We start from the raw sequence: 20,179 nt of genomic DNA, 5'->3' as shown, positions 1-20,179 counted from the left end.
ATCAGGTACTGTGTGGGGGTGGAATGAGGAAGAGCTTTGTTCTCTGGAATCAGGTACTGTGTGGGGGTGGAATGAGGAAGAGCTCTGTTCTCTGGAATCAGGTACTGTATGGGGGTGGAATGGGGAAGAGCTCTGTTCTCTGGAATCAGGTACTGTGTGGGGGTGGAATGAGGAAGAGCTCTGTTCTCTGGAATCAGGTACTGTGTGGGGGTGGAATGAGGAAGAGCTCTGGAATCAGGTACTGTGTGGGGGTGGAATGAGGAAGAGCTCTGTTCTCTGGAATCAGGTACTGTGTGGGGGTGGAATGAGGAAGAGCTCTGTCCTCTGGAATCAGGTACTGTGTGGGGGTGGAATGAGGAAGAGCTCTGTCCTCTGGAATCAGGTACTGTGTGGGGGTGGAATGAGGAAGAGCTCTGTTCTCTGGAATCAGGTACTGTGTGGGGGTGGAATGAGGAAGAGCTCTGTCCTCTGGAATCAGGTACTGTGTGGGGGTGGAATGAGCAAGAGCTCTAATCTTTTCAAACTGTTTTTAAATATTAATTGTATTTCCATCAGTTGTCCCTTGTGTTTCTGTGTCTCCTCACTAGCTGTGTGACTGGCTGGATGACAGTGAAGGCAGCTTCAGGCCCTGTGTCAGAGAATCAGCTGATGGTACCAGTACTTCTTCAGAGATAGAGACTGTGAGAGGCTACGTCCAACACCAGATGGAGTTCTTCCTCAGAGTCCCGGCTAGCACAGGTGAGTCCCGGCTAGCACAGGTGAGTCCCGGCTAGCACAGGTGAGTCCCGGCTAGCACAGGTGAGTCCCGGCTAGCACAGGTGAGTCCCGGCTGGCACAGGTGAGTCCCGGCTGGCACAGGTGAGTCCCGGCTGGCACAGGTGAGTCCCGGCTGGCACAGGTGAGTCCCGGCTGGCACAGGTGAGTCCCGGCTAGCACAGGTGAATCAGTTTTTCCAATTCCGAGTATTATCCGATCAAGAATATCAACAGGTGCAGATACGAGTATGTGTAGATGGACTCACCTCTAGTATACAGAATAGATGACTGTACTGATGAACTTTGTTGTGCCGTCCAACAGACCAGACAGACAGTGTCCCAGACCCAGGAGAGGCGGAGCTGCTAGCCAAGGCCATCCTACTGTGTGTTGACATAGAGGGGAGGACTCAGAGGTCTGGAGGAGAGCAGACTACTGGTGTCAGCGGTGGGATGGACTCGCTCTTACGCCCCCTACTGGACACACTGAGCAGGCTCCACACTAATGTCTACCTGCCGCTACGCAAGACTGACAAGAGCCTGCAGCTGCTGCTACGACTACTGCAGCTCACACCAGCCAGACACACCCCTGCTGCAGTACTGCAGCTCCCACCAGCCAGACACACCCCTGCTGCAGTACTGCAGCTCACACCAGCCAGACACACCCCTGCTGCAGTAGAGAAAGAACAAGGTATCTACTGCACTCTACTGTATTCTAATGTACTGTACTGTACTCTGCTGTACTATACTCCACAGTACTCTACTGTACTGTTCTCTGCTCTACTGTACTCTACTGTATTCTGCTGTAAACTACTGTGCTCTACTGTACTGTGTTCTACTCTACTGTACTCTGCTGTACTCTACAGTACTGTACTGTTCTCTGGTCTACTCTACTGTACTCTGCTGTACTATACTCCACAGTACTCTACTGTACTGTTCTCTGCTCTACTGTACTCTACTGTATTCTGCTGTAAACTACTGTGCTCTACTGTACTGTGTTCTACTGTACTCTGCTGTACTCTACAGTACTGTACTGTTCTCTGCTCTACTGTACTCTACTGTACTCTACTGTACTCTACTGTATTCTGCTGTAAACTACTGTGCTCTACTGTACTGTGTTCTACTCTACTGTACTCTGCTGTACTCTGCTGTACTGTACTGTTCTCTACTCTACTGTGCTCTACTGTACTCTACTCTGCTCTACTTGACTCAAGTAGTGATACATAGCAGTGATTCAAATTGATTCTTAGTAATGATCCACATTGATTCATAACACTGGAAACATGCAAAATAAGATGTCATTCATTGTTTAAAAAATAATATGTTTTTTGTCTTCTGTCTCATACAGAAGACAGTGTGACGGTCTCCATGGAAACGCTGGTTCTGGGCGTGGTGGAGCCCATTCAGGAGTTTATCCTCCGAAGACTGAGTGGAGAACTACAGGAGGTGAACACACACTCTCGCTCTCACTGTCACTCTCTCTCGCTTTCACTCACTCACTCACTTACTCACTCACTCACTCACTGTCAAGAGAATTATGTTCTCAGTGTTCATAAACCCAATTGAATTGATTACTCAGCCTGATACCCAGGATTTGTAGGAAACTGGTTGGAATGAATAAGACGGAGGCCCAGCTACAATTGTCAGGAATGTTTATTTATGAGAGCTCTGCCCTATCATTTCTGGAACATTGGTCTATATACCTCACATTTCGTCATAAATGTCCCTCCTCCTCTCAGATACAATGGCAACATAGTTCACAAGTCTTCTTCTACTCATAAATAGTCTGCCACCTGTTAAACAATCTACTACAAGCCCAAGGTCTCTCCCCTCCCTTGGTGGGGACAGAATGTCCTGTAAGGAACACAGTGTTCCAGCCTGTCTGACGATAGCTCCATTAGTTTCTCACTTACACTCTGCTTACATACTAAAAAGGAACAGAAAGTCCTTGTTCTAATTTTTGACTAAAACTACACACATTAGATTTAGTTTTATGATTCTAATACGTTTCATACAGGGACAGGGTAGTAATTCTGTTAGTTATAGTTCTACGTTAAATGTATACGTCATTTAGTCATTATTCATAAAATCCATAACACTCACTCACTGTCACTCACTCTCTCTCGCTTTTACTCACTCACTCACTCACTGTCACTCTCGCTTTCACTGTCACTCTCTCTCGCTTTCACTGTCACTCGCTCTCTCTGTCACTCACTCACTCACTCACTCACTCACTCACTCACTCACTCACTCACTCACTTACTCACTCACTCACTCACTGTCACTCTCGCTTTCACTGTCACTCTCTCTCGCTTTCACTGTCACTCTCTCTCGCTTTTACTCACTCACTCACTCACTCACTCACTCACTGTCACTCTCGCTTTCACTGTCACTCTCTCTCGCTTTCACTGTCACTCGCTCTCACTGTCACTCACTCACTCACTCACTCACTCACTCACTCACTCACTGTCACTCACTCAATCTCACATCCTACAACATTGATCATGTACCTGCATTTGTCCTCCGCCTGTGTTTTGTTTGTCTGTCCTCTCCAGCTATGTGATGTAGAGCGTGCTGAGCTCTACCTGTCAGTGCTGAAGGAGGTGGTGCTGATGTACAGTGTGTTAGAGTGGAACCACTCCAAGGTACAGGAGGCCTATTTCCCCAGACTCCTCAGATACGTCCTGAGGACCCTAGAAGCTGACCAGGTACAGTATTCCAGGATCGACCTCCCCTCTCTCAGGCTGCTCTCCTTCGCTAGTCACTTCATACATAATTGGATTCGTGTGTCAATTTGAAAAATGGGATATTTTCTTTAGCAGTTAGACTCTGATTTCAAAAAGACTAGTTGAACTGCTATTTGTCATGTCATGTTTATATTCACCATGGTTTTCACTATAAAACTGGAAGGGACTTGTGTGTGTTTCTCTTAGATCCCCTCTGTGGCGGGTCAGGTGTCCAGGGCGGTTGCCATGGCGTCGTTGGCCATGACCTGTGAGGTTGCAGCGTTGGGAGTGTTCAACCTCCAATCAGAGACCACAATTCTACTGGTTCATCTGTCTAGCTACTTCTACTCCCCTGCTCCACCCCCAGCCCCTCCTCTCTCTCTGGTCAACTTCAACCAGACCCTGCTGAAACCTCCAACTGCAGCTCAGTCAACAGGGTCAGTACAGAACACTTTGTGTAGTATATAGAATGCATGTTATTGTTTAAATGCAGATGTACTGTATCATCAGGACAATGTGTTGTATAGTAAACCACTAGTATAAACACTAAATGACCCTCGTTTCTCTGCCAGTCACGGGTCTAATTTGTGACTGTTTTGGTCACATGCTCTTCAATAATTTGCTGTTCAACCTGGAATTTACATGTGGGAGAAAACCCATCTCCCAGAGGTTACAGGTCAAATGGAGATTGTGTCAAGGATATGCACATCTACATACAGTGAGCTGCTAATGTATTGGGACAGTGACACATTTGTTGTTGTTTTGTCTCTGTACTCCAGCACTTTGGATTGATACAATGACAATGAGGTTAAAGTTCAGACTGACAGATTTAATTTGAGGGTATTGTCCTCCATATAGGGTGAACCGTTTAGAAATTAAAGGAACATATAGTCCCCCCTTTTTATGGGACCAAAAGTATCGGGTCAAATCAACTTATGTGTATTAAAGTAGTCAGGTTTAGTATTTGGTCCCATATTCCCAGCACACAATGATTACATCAAGCCAGTGACTCTAACAACTTGTTGGATGTATTTGCTGTTTGTTTTGGTTGTGTAGCAGATTATTTAGTGTCCAATAGAAATGTATAGATTTTATTAGGATCTCTTTTAGCCCAAGGGCTAGTCTTCCAAGAGTCCTTAAGAAATGTTAAAAATAGCAAAGTAAAAACACTACATCCACATTCCTGTTACCTATACATATGACACCACCCAGCCTAACCCTCCTCCACCCACATACCTCTTATTTTTTTAAACGTTTTTAATGAATTAGCAGACACTCTTTTCCAAAGGGACTTACAGCAGTGAGTGCATACATTTTCATGTGTTTTATTATTTTCATACTGATCCCCGTGGGAATAGAACCCACAACCCTGGTGTTCCAAATGCTATGCTTTACAACTGAGCCACAGGACCTATAACTCACGTGCACATTACGTGCATTAAGAATTTAAATACAACAGAACATATTACAATAAACCTCTTAGATCCACTCTAGTCGTTTTAAGACATCTTAACACAACTATTTGGCAAGTTAGTTTTTTTTTTCTCCTTTCCCTAAAACTAAAAGCTATTTTTGGGTATTCAGAGGTCCCTAATAAATGTGTTGTCTGGGAGATGTGTTGTCTGGGAGATAGTAGTAATCAGAGGTCCCTAGTAGATGTGTTGTCTGGGAGATAGTAGTAATCGGAGGTCCCTAGTAGATGTGTTGTCTGGGAGATAGTAGTAATCAGAGGTCTCTAGTAGATGTGTTGTCTGGGAGATAGTAGTAATCAGAGGTCCTTAGTAGATGTGTTGTCAGGGAGATAGTAGTAATCAGAGGTCCCTGGTGGATGTGTTGTCTGGGAGATAGTAGTAATCAGAGGTCCCTGGTAGATGTGTTGTCTGGGAGATAGTAGTAATCAGAAGTCCCTGGTAGATGTGTTGTCTGGGAGATAGTAGTAATCAGAGGTCCCTAGTAGATGTGTTGTCTGGGAGATAGTAGTAATCAGAGGTCCCTAGTAGATGTGTTGTCTGGGAGATAGTAGTAATCAGTGGGCCTTGCCAATATCTCTGAAATATTAAGAGTTTGTCATCTGTCACAGTGTTTCAGAGCAGGGTCCTCTCCTCAAGGACTGGGGCCGTATGGCAGCTCATTTCATCCGGGACCAGTGGACGTGCCTGGGATACGGGAGGAGAATAGGCCCACCCGGGCCCCTGGAGCTCCCCAGGGCGTCAGGGTCCCTCCAGGCTGCTATAGAGGCTCTGTCTCTGCTGCCCAGTGGCCTGGTACTGCCTGTACTGGACTTCATGGCCTCCATGTTGCCACAGGTGAGTCTTAGCATTGACTACAGCTGATATTGTCATGTCCACTACCTGGCTGAGACATTCTATCTCACCCAGCTCTCTACTACAGGCTTGTTCACACCAATAACCATGTTTAAAGGAATAGTTCACCCAAATTACAAAACAACATGTTTCCTTACCTTGTACGCAGTCTATGGGGAAAGACCGTGAAATCCAAGCCTTGGTTTTGTTTAACAGCTTATTTAGACTGCAACAGTGGTCATGTGGCCAAGTCATTTATGTCCTGCTTTATATGGCTTCTGATAAGGCAATATGAAATAGTGAACCTGTGTTTCTCCCCTCCCCCCACCAGGTGGCGCTGTCTGAGGAGGCCCTGTGTGTAGAGGCTGTGACTGTCTCCTGGAAGCTGGTGCTGGGACTGAGCAGTAACCCTCATGACTTCTGGCCCACCCTGCAGGGCTTTGTGACCATGGCCTTTCACCACAGCCTGCTGGAGTTAACAGAGGAGCAGGCACCTGGGCTCACTGTTACTCTACAACAGGTAACTAGAGGGAGGCATGGGGTATCAACACCTGGGCTCACTGTTACTCTACAACAGGTAACTAGAGGGAGGCATGGGGTATCAACACCTGGTTTCACTGTTACTCTACAACAGGTAACTAGAGGGAGGCATGGGGTATCAACACCTGGGTTTACTGTTACTCTACAACAGGTAACTAGAGGGAGGCATGGGGTATCAACACCTGGGCTCACTGTTACTCTACAACAGGTAACTAGAGGGAGGCATGGGGTATCAACACCTGGGTTCACTGTTACTCTACAACAGGTAACTAGAGGGAGGCATGGGGTATCAACACCTGGGTTCACTGTTACTCTACAACAGGTAACTAGAGGGAGGCATGGGGTATCAACACCTGGGCTCACTGTTACTCTACAACAGGTAACTAGAGGGAGGCATGGGGTATCAACACCTGGGCTCACTGTTACTCTACAACAGGTAACTAGAGGGAGGCATGGGGTATCAACACCTGGGCTCACTGTTACTCTACAACAGGTAACTAGAGGGAGGCATGGGGTATCAACACCTGGGTTCAAATGGTGTTTAAAATCTTTCAATTACTTTGAGCTGTTTTCTGAGCTCACAGATAGACAGACTATTCTATTGGTTCCACGTTTGCCAGGTTAGCTCAATCAAGAGCAGCTAAAGTATTTGAAAGAAAATACATCCTAATTGAACCCAGGTCTGTATGGACAGATCCGTGTTGTGGCAGGCAACGTGCTACATATTCACTACTGGGAGAAATGTGGCTTGGCAATTAGTTCCAAGTGTTTAGCAGAACATGTTGTGGTTATTATGAGTATTAAAACACAGCGTTGATGTGGACACAACTGATGTGTAATTAACCCACTACTGACTCCTCTCAATCTCTAGATAGCCGTTGAGTTGATGGAACTCTCCCAGGCCAAGACTGGTGTATTCAACGTTCTGATCCAACACTGCTGCCACACCTGGCTGCCCTCTGACCCAGGAAGTGAAGGCCAGAGCCAATCAGATGCCATGTTCTCCAGTGCCCTACTGCACCTTGACATCCTGGCTGAGGCATGTGTGTATGGACCTGTGTTCAGGAGGGACCAAAGGTTGGTGTGTGAAAGAATGAGAATGGGAGCGAGAGTCAGAGAATGGGAGCGAGAGTCAGAGAATGGGAGCGAGAGTCAGAGAATGGGAGCGAGAGTCAGAGAATGGGAGCGAGAGTCAGAGAATGGGAGCGAGAGTCAGAGAATGGGAGCGAGAGTCAGAGAATGGGAGCGAGAGTCAGAGAATGGGAGCGAGAGTCAGAGAATGGGAGCGAGAGTCAGAGAATGGGAGCGAGAGTCAGAGAATGGGAGCGAGAAGAGTCAGAGAATGTGAGCGAGAGTCAGAGAATGGGAGCGAGAGTCAGAGAATGGGAGCGAGAGTCAGAGAATGGGAGCGAGAGTCAGAGAATGGGAGCGAGAGTCAGAGAATGGGAGCGAGAGTCAGAGAATGGGAGCGAGAGTCAGAGAATGGGAGCGAGAGTCAGAGAATGTGAGCGAGAGTCAGAGAATGTGAGCGAGAGTCAGAGAATGTGAGCGAGAGTCAGAGAATGTGAGCGAGAGTCAGAGAATGTGAGCGAGAGTCAGAGAATGTGAGCGAGAGTCAGAGAATGTGAGCGAGAGTCAGAGAATGGGAGCGAGAGTCAGAGAATGGGAGCGAGAGTCAGAGAATGGGAGCGAGAGTCAGAGAATGGGAGCGAGAAGAGTCAGAGAATGGGAGCGAGAAGAGTCAGAGAATGGGAGCGAGAAGAGTCAGAGAATGGGAGCGAGAAGAGTCAGAGAATGGGAGCGAGAAGAGTCAGAGAATGGGAGCGAGAAGAGTCAGAGAATGGGAGCGAGAAGAGTCAGAGAATGGGAGCGAGAAGAGTCAGAGAATGGGAGCGAGAAGAGTCAGAGAATGGGAGCGAGAAGAGTCAGAGAATGGGAGCGAGAAGAGTCAGAGAATGGGAGCGAGAAGAGTCAGAGAATGGGAGCGAGAGTCAGAGAATGGGAGCGAGAGTCAGAGAATGGGAGCGAGAAGAGTCAGAGAATGTGAGCGAGAAGAGTCAGAGAATGTGAGCGAGAAGAGTCAGAGAATGTGAGCGAGAAGAGTCAGAGAATGTGAGCGAGAAGAGTCAGAGAATGTGAGCGAGAGTCAGAGAATGTGAGCGAGAAGAGTCAGAGAATGTGAGCGAGAGTCAGAGAATGTGAGCGAGAGTCAGAGAATGGGAGCGAGAGTCAGAGAATGGGAGCGAGAGTCAGAGAATGGGAGCGAGAGTCAGAGAATGTGAGCGAGAGTCAGAGAATGTGAGCGAGAGTCAGAGAATGTGAGCGAGAGTCAGAGAATGGGAGCGAGAGTCAGAGAATGGGAGCGAGAGTCAGAGAATGGGAGCGAGAGTCAGAGAATGGGAGCGAGAAGAGTCAGAGAATGGGAGCGAGAAGAGTCAGAGAATGGGAGCGAGAAGAGTCAGAGAATGGGAGCGAGAAGAGTCAGAGAATGGGAGCGAGAAGAGTCAGAGAATGGGAGCGAGAAGAGTCAGAGAATGGGAGCGAGAAGAGTCAGAGAATGGGAGCGAGAAGAGTCAGAGAATGGGAGCGAGAAGAGTCAGAGAATGGGAGCGAGAAGAGTCAGAGAATGGGAGCGAGAAGAGTCAGAGAATGGGAGCGAGAAGAGTCAGAGAATGTGAGCGAGAAGAGTCAGAGAATGTGAGCGAGAGTCAGAGAATGTGAGCGAGAGTCAGAGAATGTGAGCGAGAAGAGTCAGAGAATGTGAGCGAGAAGAGTCAGAGAATGTGAGCGAGAAGAGTCAGAGAATGTGAGCGAGAAGAGTCAGAGAATGTGAGCGAGAAGAGTCAGAGAATGTGAGCGAGAAGAGTCAGAGAATGTGAGCGAGAAGAGACAGAGAATGTGAGCGAGAAGAGTCAGAGAATGTGAGCGAGAAGAGTCAGAGAATGTGAGCGAGAAGAGTCAGAGAATGTGAGCGAGAAGAGTCAGAGAATGTGAGCGAGAAGAGTCAGAGAATGTGAGCGAGAAGAGTCAGAGAATGTGAGCGAGAAGAGTCAGAGAATGTGAGCGAGAAGAGTCAGAGAATGGGAGCGAGAAGAGTCAGAGAATGGGAGCGAGAAGAGTCAGAGAATGGGAGCGAGAGTCAGAGAATGGGAGCGAGAGTCAGAGAATGTGAGCGAGAAGAGTCAGAGAATGTGAGCGAGAAGAGTCAGAGAATGTGAGCGAGAAGAGTCAGAGAATGTGAGCGAGAAGAGACAGAGAATGTGAGCGAGAAGAGACAGAGAATGTGAGCGAGAAGAGACAGAGAATGTGAGCGAGAGTCAGAGAATGTGAGCGAGAGTCAGAGAATGTGAGCGAGAGTCAGAGAATGTGAGCGAGAAGAGTCAGAGAATGTGAGCGAGAAGAGTCAGAGAATGTGAGCGAGAGTCAGAGAATGTGAGCGAGAAGAGTCAGAGAATGTGAGCGAGAAGAGTCAGAGAATGTGAGCGAGAAGAGTCAGAGAATGTGAGCGAGAAGAGTCAGAGAATGTGAGCGAGAAGAGACAGAGAATGTGAGCGAGAAGAGACAGAGAATGTGAGCGAGAAGAGACAGAGAATGTGAGCGAGAAGAGTCAGAGAATGTGAGCGAGAAGAGTCAGAGAATGTGAGAGAGTGTGTCATTGGAGTGGTTGTTGTGGACTGAGGGTCTTGTCTGGATAATGGATTGTCTTCTCCATAGGCTGATCCAGGAGGTTCAGGTCTATGTGGAGAGGCTTGGAGAGGAGTGTGCTGCTAACACTGCAGTCCCCAGGTCAGCTGCTGAACTCACTTCATCTACTATAGTGTAGTCTACTGTACTGTACTATACTGTAGTTTACTGTACTATGCTATAGTCTACTGTACTATACTGTAGTTTACTGTACTGTACTATATATAGTGTACTGTACTATACTGTAGTGTACTGTACTACACTGTAGTGTACTGTACTGTACTATTGTGTACTGTACTATAGTGTAGTGTACTGTACTATAGTGTACTGTGCTGTACTATAGTGTACTGTACTTTACGGTAGTCTACTGTACTGTACTATAGTGTACTGTACTATACTGTAGTTTATTGTACTGTACTATAGTGTTCTGTACTATAGTTTACTGTACTGTACTATGCTGTAGTGTACTGTACTATAGTCTACTGTACTATACTGTAGTTTACTGTACTACACTGTAGTGTACTGTACTGTACTATTGTGTACTGTACTATAGTGTAGTGTACTGTACTATAGTGTACTGTGCTGTACTATAGTGTACTGTACTTTACGGTAGTCTACTGTACTGTACTATAGTGTACTGTACTATACTGTAGTTTATTGTACTGTACTATAGTGTTCTGTACTATAGTTTACTGTACTGTACTATGCTGTAGTGTACTGTACTGTACTATAGTGTACTGTACTATACGGTAGTCTACTGTACTGTACTATAGTCTACTGTACTGTACTATAGTCTACTGTACTATAGTGTACTGTACTATAGTCTACTGTACTGTAGTCTACTGTACTGTAGTCTACTGTACTGTAGTGTACTGTACTGTAGTGTACTGTACTATACGGTAGTCTACTGTACTGTAGTGTACTGTAGTGTACTGTACTATACTGTAGTGTATTGTACTATAGTGTAATCTACTGTACCCTAGTGTACTGTAGTCTACTGTACTATACTATAGTGTACTGTACTATAGTCTACTGTACTGTACTGTAGTCTACTATACTGTAGTGTACTGTACTATACGGTAGTCTACTGTACTATACGGTAGTCTACTGTACTATACTGTAGTACTATAGTGTAATCTACTGTACTGTAGTATAGTGTATTCTACTGTACTATACTATAGTGTACTGTACTATACTGTAGTCCAGGGGTGTCAAAGTCAAATGGACGGAGGGCCAAATAAAAAAATCAGCTACAAGACGAGGGCCGGACTGTTCGAATGTTCATTGAAAAATTTTTAAATGACGCATATAGTCTAGTGAACCTAATTGAACCTACTGAAAACCTAACAAATATATTACAATATGATCAGATAAATAAAGCAATATTTTCTTATGGCTCTGTCAGTAATCTTTAATTTTCAACAGACACAAAAGACAAATTTCCTTTATATAAATATCCCCATAACATGAACATTAAATGAAAGAAACCGGTATTCAAGGCACCATCAGTAGACTATATTTTCTATTTTAGCAAAAGTGGGCTAAATTTACTTCAAAGAAAAAACAATAATAGCAATTTTCTATCATCCACTCAACTGAAATATTTTTAAAATATAATTGGATTGAAATACAAAAAAATAAAGTGCAAAAATCTATTAATCAAAAACAACACTTTGTTTAAGGAGAAGTAACATGCAGTGAAAACAAATATAAAATTTTAACTTTTAAACTTGAACTGAGTAAAAACTCTAAATATGTGATTGCACAGTAATGTTCACTTGTTTGAGGTTGAGGGTGATACTTGGTGGTGTCCCATCTTTTCCACAAGTTCATCAATGTTCGGGGTAAGGCTCTGAGCTGAAGAAATCCTCAGAATTGAGTGGAGGTGTTCAGCAGTAAGTCGACTTCTGTGTGATGTTTTGTTCAGGTTCATCAAAGAAAACAGTTGTTCACACAGGTATGTGCTGCCAAACATAGACAACGTTTGAGCAGCCTGGATGCGCAGCTGGGGCATTGTGCCGGGGAGGAAACGGGCGAACTCCGCAGCACCCACTGCCGCATATTTTGCCCTCAGTGCATCATTGCATTGGAGGTCAATCAACTCCATTTGGAGGTTTGGTGGTGAGCTTTCCACGTCAACAGCAAATGGGTTACCGAGCAGTTCCAACCTGCTTTTTTGTGCTTCAAAGTCAGCAAATCGGCGTCGAAAGTCAGCGGCAAGCATACCTATTTTATCAGCCAACTGTGTGCTCGGGAACGCACTGGTAGAGAGCTTCTCTTTCATGGTCTGGCAGCTGGGAAAGTGGCTCAAATTTTCTTTCCGCATCTGCGTCTCCCACAGAGTCAGTTTGGTTTTAAATGCCTTCACTGTACTGTACATATCAGAGATGACACGATCCCGACCCTGCAGCTGCAAGTTTATTGCATTCAGATGACTCGTAATGTCACACAGAAAAGCCATTTCACACAGAAACATTTCGTCTCGGAGTTGTGTTGTGTCTTTCCCTTTGCTGTCCAAGAACAGACAAATCTCCTCACGAAGCTCGAAACATCTTTGAAGCACCTTTCCCTGGCTTAGCCATCGCACCTCTGTGTGATAAGGCAAATCACCATGCTCCGTTTCTAACTCCGTCAGAAATGCCTTGAACTGGCGGTGATTCAAACCTTTGGCTCTGATAAAGTTAACTGTGCGCGTGATGATGCTCATTACATGCTCCATTTTCAAGGCTTTACCGCACAACGCTTCCTGGTGTATGATACAATGATAAGCTGTCAGCTCACCTGTCGCGTTTTCCTCTTGCATCTTTTCCCGTATCTTCGCCACCAGTCCGCTCCTGTGTCCACACATCGCAGGTGCTCCGTCGGTTGTCAAACCCACGAGTTTTTCCCAAGGCAGCTCCATCTCATTTACACATCTTGACACCTCTTCATACAAATCATGCCCCGTAGTTGTGCCATGCATAGGACGTAAAGCCAAAAACTCCTCTGTCACGCTTAGGTTGGAGTCCACTCCGCGGATGAAAATTGACAACTGGGCAATGTCAGAAATGTCGGTGCTCTCATCCACAGCCAAGGAATATGCAATAAAATCTTTTCCCTTTTTCACAAGCTGCTCTTTTAGATTGATGGACAACTGGTCTACTCTCTCGGCAATGGTGTTTCTGCTCAGACTCACATTTAAAAAGAGTTGCCTTTTTTCTGGGCAAACTTCGTCACAAACTTTAATCATGCAGTTTTTGATGAAATCCCCCTCCGTAAATGGCCGGGCTGATTTAGCGATCTCTTCTGCCAAAATAAAACTGGCCTTGACAGCAGCCTGGCCTTGTGATTTGGCTTTTTTGAACAGAGCCTGTCGAGATTTGAGGCCTCGTTTTAATTCCTCTGCCTTTTGTAGCCTTTGTTCCATGTCCATATTCTTGTTTTTGTCCGCGTGTTTCGTTTCATAATGTCGTCTCAGATTATACTCTTTCAGTACCGCCACACTTTCTCCACACAGAAGACACACAGGTTTTCCAGCTACCTTCGTGAACATATACTCCGACTCCCACCTTGTTTGAAACCCCCGGTTCTCAGTATCCACCTTCCGTTTTGCCATTTTTGATGGGTATCTGAAAGTTAATTTTACTGTGATGCTGACGACTGCTGTGCCAATAAATATTGAAATGAAGCAGCCTACTGCTCGGTGCGTCACCTTTGCATTGTGGGAAATGTAGTATTGGTGCGTGTAAAAGATCTGCGGGCTGCCGGCTTGCTGCGGGCCGGTTCTAATAATAAATCAAGATCATCCCAGGGGCCGTAAAAAACCTTCTTGCGGGCCGGATGTGGCCCGCGGGCCTTGACTCTGACATATGTGCTGTAGTCTATGGTACTCTACTATACTGTACTGTACTCTAGTCTACTGTACTATACTGTAGTCTACTGTACTGTTCTGTAGTCTACTGTCCTGTACTATACTGTAGTCTACTGTCCTGTACTATACTGTAGTCTACTGTACTCTACTATACACAGTACTCTCCTGTACTATACAGTAGTTTACTGTCCTGTACTATACTGTAGTCTACTGTACTATGTGTAGTCTACTCTATTGTACTATAGTGTGCTGTAGTGTACTCTACTGTAGTCTACTGTACTATGCTGTAGTCTACTGTAGTCTATGGTACTCTACTATACTGTACTGTACTCTAGTCTACTGTACTATACTGTACTATAGTCTACTGTACTGTACTATAGTCTACTGTACTATACTGTAGTCTACTGTACTATACTGTACTCTACTGTAGTCTTGTCTGCTGTACTATACTGTAGTGGGACTGGAACCTATAACCTGACCCCTCACTGTAGTGGGACTGGGACATATTACCTGACCCTCACTGTAGTGGGACTGGAACATATTACCTGACCCCTCACTGTAGTGGGACTGGGACATATTACCTGACCCCTCACTGTAGTGGGACTGGAACATAGTACTTGACCCTCACTGTAGTGGGACTGGAACATATTACCTGACACCTCACTGTAGTGGGACTGGAACCTATAACCTGACCCCTCACTGTAGTGGGACTGGAACATATTACCTGACCCCTCACTGTATTGGGACTGGAACATATTACCTGACCCCTCACTGTAGTGGGACTGGAACATATTACCTGACCCCTCACTGTAGTGGGACTGGAACATATTACCTGACCCCTCACTGTAGTGGGACTGGAACATATTGCCTGACCCCTCACTGTAGTGGGACTGGAACATATTACCTGACCCCTCACTGTAGTGGGACTGGAACATATTGCCTGACCCCTCACTGTAGTGGGACTGGAACATATTACCTGACCCCTCACTGTAGTGGGACTGGAACATATTACCTGACCCCTCACTGTAGTGGGACTGGGACATATTACCTGACCCCTCACTGTAGTGGGACTGGGACATATTACCTGACCCCTCACTGTAGTGGGACTGGAACATATTACCTGACCCCTCACTGTAGTGGGACTGGAACATATTACCTGACCCCTCACTGTAGTGGGACTGGGACATATTACCTGACCCCTCACTGTAGTGGGACTGGAACATATTACCTGACCCCTCACTGTAGTGGGACTGGAACATATTACCTGACCCCTCACTGTAGTGGGACTGGGACATATTACCTGACCCCTCACTGTAGTGGGACTGGAACATATTACCTGACCCCTCACTGTAGTGGGACTGGAACATATTACCTGACCCCTCACTGTAGTGGGACTGGAACATATTGCCTGACCCCTCACTGTAGTGGGACTGGAACATATTACCTGACCCCTCACTGTAGTGGGACTGGGACATATTACCTGACCCCTCACTGTAGTGGGACTGGGACATATTACCTGACCCCTCACTGTAGTGGGACTGGAACATATTACCTGACCCCTCACTGTAGTGGGACTGGAACATATTACCTGACCCCTCACTGTAGTGGGACTGGAACATATTACCTGACCCCTCACTGTAGTGGGACTGGGACATATTACCTGACCCCTCACTGTAGTGGGACTGGAACATATTACCTGACCCCTCACTGTAGTGGGACTGGAACATATTACCTGACCCCTCACTGTAGTGGGACTGGAACCTAGTACCTGACCCTCACTGTAGTGTATTCAGGCTATAAAAACATGGAGTCGACCACATCACTGACAATAGTGGACCTTCTTTGTACTATAGTCAACAGTGAATGTAGTCCCTATTTCTCTGCAGAGATACATTTATCTCTAAGCTTTCTCTTTCTCTCTGGCAGTGATAACCGGGATGACCAGTTCCCACGTGTGTGTGTCGTGGCGTTCCTCAGCCGCCTCCAGCCCTCCAATCAGCTGCATGAGAGACTGATGGAAGAACTGGTTCTCTGCTTGCTTAAAAAGGTAAGACCAGGGCTCTTCCTCAATTAGTCTTTCCTCGCGTCCTCTCTCCTTACCTCCTTCTCAAAATACATTACAGGAGAACATCCTAGGTTCCTCCTCTGAGATCTTATCCTCCAATTCATTTTGAGGAGGAGGTGACCAGAGAGGACCGTAGGAATCAAGGGAAGACTGACACAGCTGGAGATTTGTCTACTCATTCAGTGTGTGTGTGTTCATAGCATCACACACATCCAGTTCATACTGCAGTAATATATTAAAGACCACTGTCCATCTCCCTGAGCTCCAACACAGTAGTTATTAGTTCATAGTCTTTTTCTCTTTCAGGATGAGGCCATATCGAAGTCAAAACAGCGTTACTATAGCAACTCCCTGCAGCATCGTGTCAAGAACAGGGTGTGGCAGACACTACTGATGCTGCTGCCCAAACTGAGAGGGGTGAGACACACACACACACACACACATACACACCTGCATGAAACCTCTATTAACCCTGTGTTTGTGTTCATCCAGGAGTTTGTAGGTACCGTTCTGGGTCGTGTGTTTGAGGCAGGTTTCGTCAGTAACCAGGCCTCAGTCAAGTACCTGATAGAGTGGAAGATGGTTCTAATCCTAGTCCAGTATCCTGAACACATAGACCGACTCTGGGCCTGCTTCAGTGTGGTGAGTGGCAGATGGTTTTAATCCTAGTCCAGTATCCTGAACACATAGACCGACTCTGGGCCTGCTTCAGTGTGGTGAGTGGCAGATGGTTTTAATCCTAGTCCAGTACCCAGAATACAGACTGACTTTGGGCCTGCTTCAGGGTGGTGAGTGCTTACCCTTTTCGGATGCGTATGTGACCACTGCTGGAATTGAACCCTCAACCTTGGTATTGCTAGTGCCATGCTCTTACCCACTGTGCCACATAATACCACAAAAACTGGCATCTATTGTATTGTCACTGAATGAAAAGTGGCTTCTATTTTCACTGGCTTAAAGAACTTGTAATAGTCCATATTGATCTATAGCCAATGTGTCTAATTGATGTGGTTTGTGTCTGAACAGGATCAAGAGAAGACCAAGACCAGTGTCTGTACCTTCCTGTCTGTGTTGGTCCACCTCAACATCATCATGCCTCAACTCAAGGAGAAGGTAAGATCCACATGTCACCATCATAAAGTAAAACCTTCAAAGCACAGGGGACTCTTCCTCCTCTCCTGAGCCCCTCTCCTCCTCCTCTGTGTCCCTCCACACCAGGCAGTACAGTGGCTTAAGGCCATGGACACGATTCTCCAGTTGTGTTTCAGTGTGTTTCAGCCATAACTTCAGTGTTCACACTTCTCTCCCTTCTCTCTGTATATCTCTCTCTCTATCTCTCCATCTCTCTCTCTGTATCTCTCTCTCTCTCTCTGTATCTCTGTATCTCTCTATCTCTCCATCTCTCTCTCTCTGTCTGTATTTCTCTCTCCGTCTCTCTCTATCTCTCCATCTCTCTCTCTGTATCTCTCTCTCTCTCTCTCTGTCTCTCTCTCTCTGTATCTCTGTATCTCTCTATCTCTCCATCTCTCTCTCTCTGTCTGTATTTCTCTCTCCGTCTCTCTCTCCGTCTCTCTCTCCATCTCTCTCTCTCTGTCTGTATTTCTCTCTCCGTCTCTCTCTACCTCTCCATCTCTCTCTCTGTATCTCTCTCCGTCTCTGTATCTCTCCATCTCTCCATCTCTCTCTCCGTCTCTCTCTCTACCTCTCCATCTCTCCGTCTCTCTCTACCTCTCCATCTGTCTGTATCTCTCTGTCCATCTCTCTCTCTCCGTCTCTCCATCTCTCTCTCTCTCTCCATCTCTCTCTCTCTCTCTATCTCTCTCCATCTCTCTCTCTCTACCTCTCCATCTGTCTGTATCTCTCTGTCCGTCTCTCTCCATCTCTCCATCTCTGTCTGTATTTCTCTGTCCGTCTCTCTCTCTCCATCTCTCCATCTCTCTCTCTGTATCTCTCTCCGTCTCTCTCTCTACCTCTCTCTCTCTGTCTGTATCTCTCTCCGTCTCGCTCTACCTCTCCATCTCTCTCTCTGTCTGTATCTCTCTCCGTCTCTCTCTACCTCTCCATCTCTCTCTCTGTCTGTATTTCTCTCTCCGTCTCTCTCTACCTCTCAATCTCTCCGTCTCTCTCTACCTCTCTCTCTCTGTCTGTATTTCTCTCTCCGTCTCTCTCTACCTCTCCATCTCTCTGTCTCTCTCTACCTCTCCATCTCTCTGTCTGTATTTCTCTCTCCGTCTCTCTCTACCTCTCCATCTCTCCGTCTCTCTCTACCTCTCTCTCTCTGTCTGTATTTCTCTGTCCGTCTCTCTCTCTCCATCTCTCCATCTCTCTGTCTGTATCTCTCTCTCCGTCTCTCTCTCTACCTCTCCATCTCTCTGTCTGTATCTCTCTCTCCGTCTCTCTCTCTACCTCTCCATCTCTCCGTCTCTCTCTACCTCTCCATCTGTCTGTATCTCTCTGTCCATCTCTCTCTCTCCGTCTCTCCATCTCTCTCTCTCTCTCCATCTCTCTCTCTCTCTCTATCTCTCTCCATCTCTCTCTCTCTACCTCTCCATCTGTCTGTATCTCTCTGTCCGTCTCTCTCTCTCTCTACCTCTCCATCTCTCTGTCTGTATTTCTCTCTCCGTCTCTCTCTCTCTCTCTCTCCATCTCTCTGTCTGTACCCCCCACCAGGCAGTACAGTGGCGTAAGGCCCTGGATGTTATTCTCCAGTGGTGTTTCAGCCATAACTTCAGTGTTCGTCTGTACGCCCTGCTGGCCCTGAAGAGGGTGTGGGGTCTGGAGGGGCCCGGGGGAGCGGATGGGCTCGGGGGGCTGGCCACCGTCGTTAAGGCCTGTCTGCACCAGGCTGAGGCTATGCAGAGTACTGGGTGAGTGAGTTACATGTGAACTAGGATTATTATGTTGCCAAGGTTGCCGCAGGAATCTCATTCTAAAATTCATACAGTCACTGTACATCTGTACACTATTCATAACATGTATACACACATGACTGTAAGTCTCTTTGGATAAAAGTGACTGCTAAATGGCATATATTACTGGAAGTAAGCTTTTTAAAAATTTAACCAGGCAAGTCAGTTAAGAACAAATTCTTATTTTCAATGACAGCCTAGGAACAGTGGGTTAACTGCCTTGTTCAGGGGCAGAACCACATATTTTGACCTTGTCAGCTCATTGATTCGATCTAACAACCTTTCGGTTACTAGTCCAACGCTCTAACCACTAGGCTACCTGTTGTTATTAGTGAAGGAGGAACCACATATTTTGACCTTGTCAGCTCATTGATTCGATCTAGTCCAACGCTCTAACCACTAGGCTACCTGTTATTATTAGTGAAGGAGGAACCACATATTTTGACCTTGTCAGCTCATTGATTCGATCTAGTCCAACGCTCTAACCACCAGGCTACCTGTTATTATTAGTGAAGGAGGAACCACACTTGGTTATCTCAGCTCCATTGGAAATTGTTATTGGGCTCCCGAGTGGCGCAGTGGTCTAAGACATTGTATCTCAGTGCCAGAGGCATCACTGCAGTACCTGGTTCGAATCCAGGCTAGATCACATCCTGCTGTGATTGGGAGTCCCATAGGGCGGTGCACAATTGGCCCAGCGTAGTCTGGGTTTGGCCAGGGTAGGCCGCCATTGTAAATAAGAATTTGTTCTTAACTAACTTAACTAACTTAAATAAATACATTATTGGACTCGTATAACTACTGTATATCTCTGTACAGAAATGCCAATAAGAACTGGAGCAGGATCCAGGACCACTTCTTCTTTGGTGGCTTTCATCCTGTTAGAGACTATAGTGTGGAAGTAAGACACTGTATTGTTGATTGATTGTGTGAATTTGTTTTTAAATCTTTTAAAATCTCTTGATTCATTGTAATTTGACCTAATTGCGTTGGGTCTCTAAAAAACGAATGTACCGAGTGTCGATTGAGGAGAGACGACGTGTGTAAACTGTCCTGTTTCCCCCCGTCTCTCCCTGCCAGACCATATTCTACACATTCCCCAGCCTATCAGAGGTGTTTGAGGACGAGTGGATTCCGCCCTGGAAGTTTGAGAAGTTGGTGGACTTCTCCCAGAGTGCATCTCTCCCGTTGAGGAACCCTGTCCCTGACCTGAGCCAGATTCAGCCTGGAGACTGGATCCAGCAGGATAAAGGTACATTCCCCTGAGGGGATAAAGGAAGTTGTCTTGAACTGAAAAGGGTATCACCACTAGATGGCAGCAGAGACTGTACCCAACAGACAGCTACTCTG

General features: G+C 46.2%; 1 protein-coding gene across 3 annotated transcripts in view; it reads left to right on the top strand.

The window, feature by feature from the left end:
* Positions 1 to 20,179, top strand: part of tarbp1 (TAR (HIV-1) RNA binding protein 1) — a 38,943-nt gene that overhangs the window by 6,127 nt on the left and 12,637 nt on the right. For 2 of the 3 annotated variants that reach the window (XM_036960913.1, XM_036960915.1), the window contains 16 exons: positions 588 to 738; positions 1,078 to 1,443; positions 2,101 to 2,198; positions 3,308 to 3,460; positions 3,686 to 3,915; positions 5,559 to 5,784; positions 6,113 to 6,301; positions 7,193 to 7,398; positions 10,036 to 10,107; positions 15,782 to 15,902; positions 16,227 to 16,337; positions 16,413 to 16,562; positions 16,947 to 17,033; positions 18,591 to 18,787; positions 19,649 to 19,730; positions 19,910 to 20,081. In XM_036960913.1, coding sequence (XP_036816808.1) covers positions 588 to 738; positions 1,078 to 1,443; positions 2,101 to 2,198; positions 3,308 to 3,460; positions 3,686 to 3,915; positions 5,559 to 5,784; positions 6,113 to 6,301; positions 7,193 to 7,398; positions 10,036 to 10,107; positions 15,782 to 15,902; positions 16,227 to 16,337; positions 16,413 to 16,562; positions 16,947 to 17,033; positions 18,591 to 18,787; positions 19,649 to 19,730; positions 19,910 to 20,081 — 2,611 coding nt within the window. The remainder of the gene's footprint in view (positions 1 to 587; positions 739 to 1,077; positions 1,444 to 2,100; positions 2,199 to 3,307; positions 3,461 to 3,685; positions 3,916 to 5,558; positions 5,785 to 6,112; positions 6,302 to 7,192; positions 7,399 to 10,035; positions 10,108 to 15,781; positions 15,903 to 16,226; positions 16,338 to 16,412; positions 16,563 to 16,946; positions 17,034 to 18,590; positions 18,788 to 19,648; positions 19,731 to 19,909; positions 20,082 to 20,179) is intronic. The other variant, XM_036960914.1, reaches the window with a different exon arrangement.

This window comes from Oncorhynchus mykiss, chromosome 23 (assembly GCF_013265735.2).
Source record: "Oncorhynchus mykiss isolate Arlee chromosome 23, USDA_OmykA_1.1, whole genome shotgun sequence".
Lineage (NCBI taxonomy): Eukaryota > Metazoa > Chordata > Actinopteri > Salmoniformes > Salmonidae > Oncorhynchus > Oncorhynchus mykiss.
Note: the sequence above shows the minus strand (reverse complement) of the source record. Positions and strands in the feature narration are given on the sequence as shown.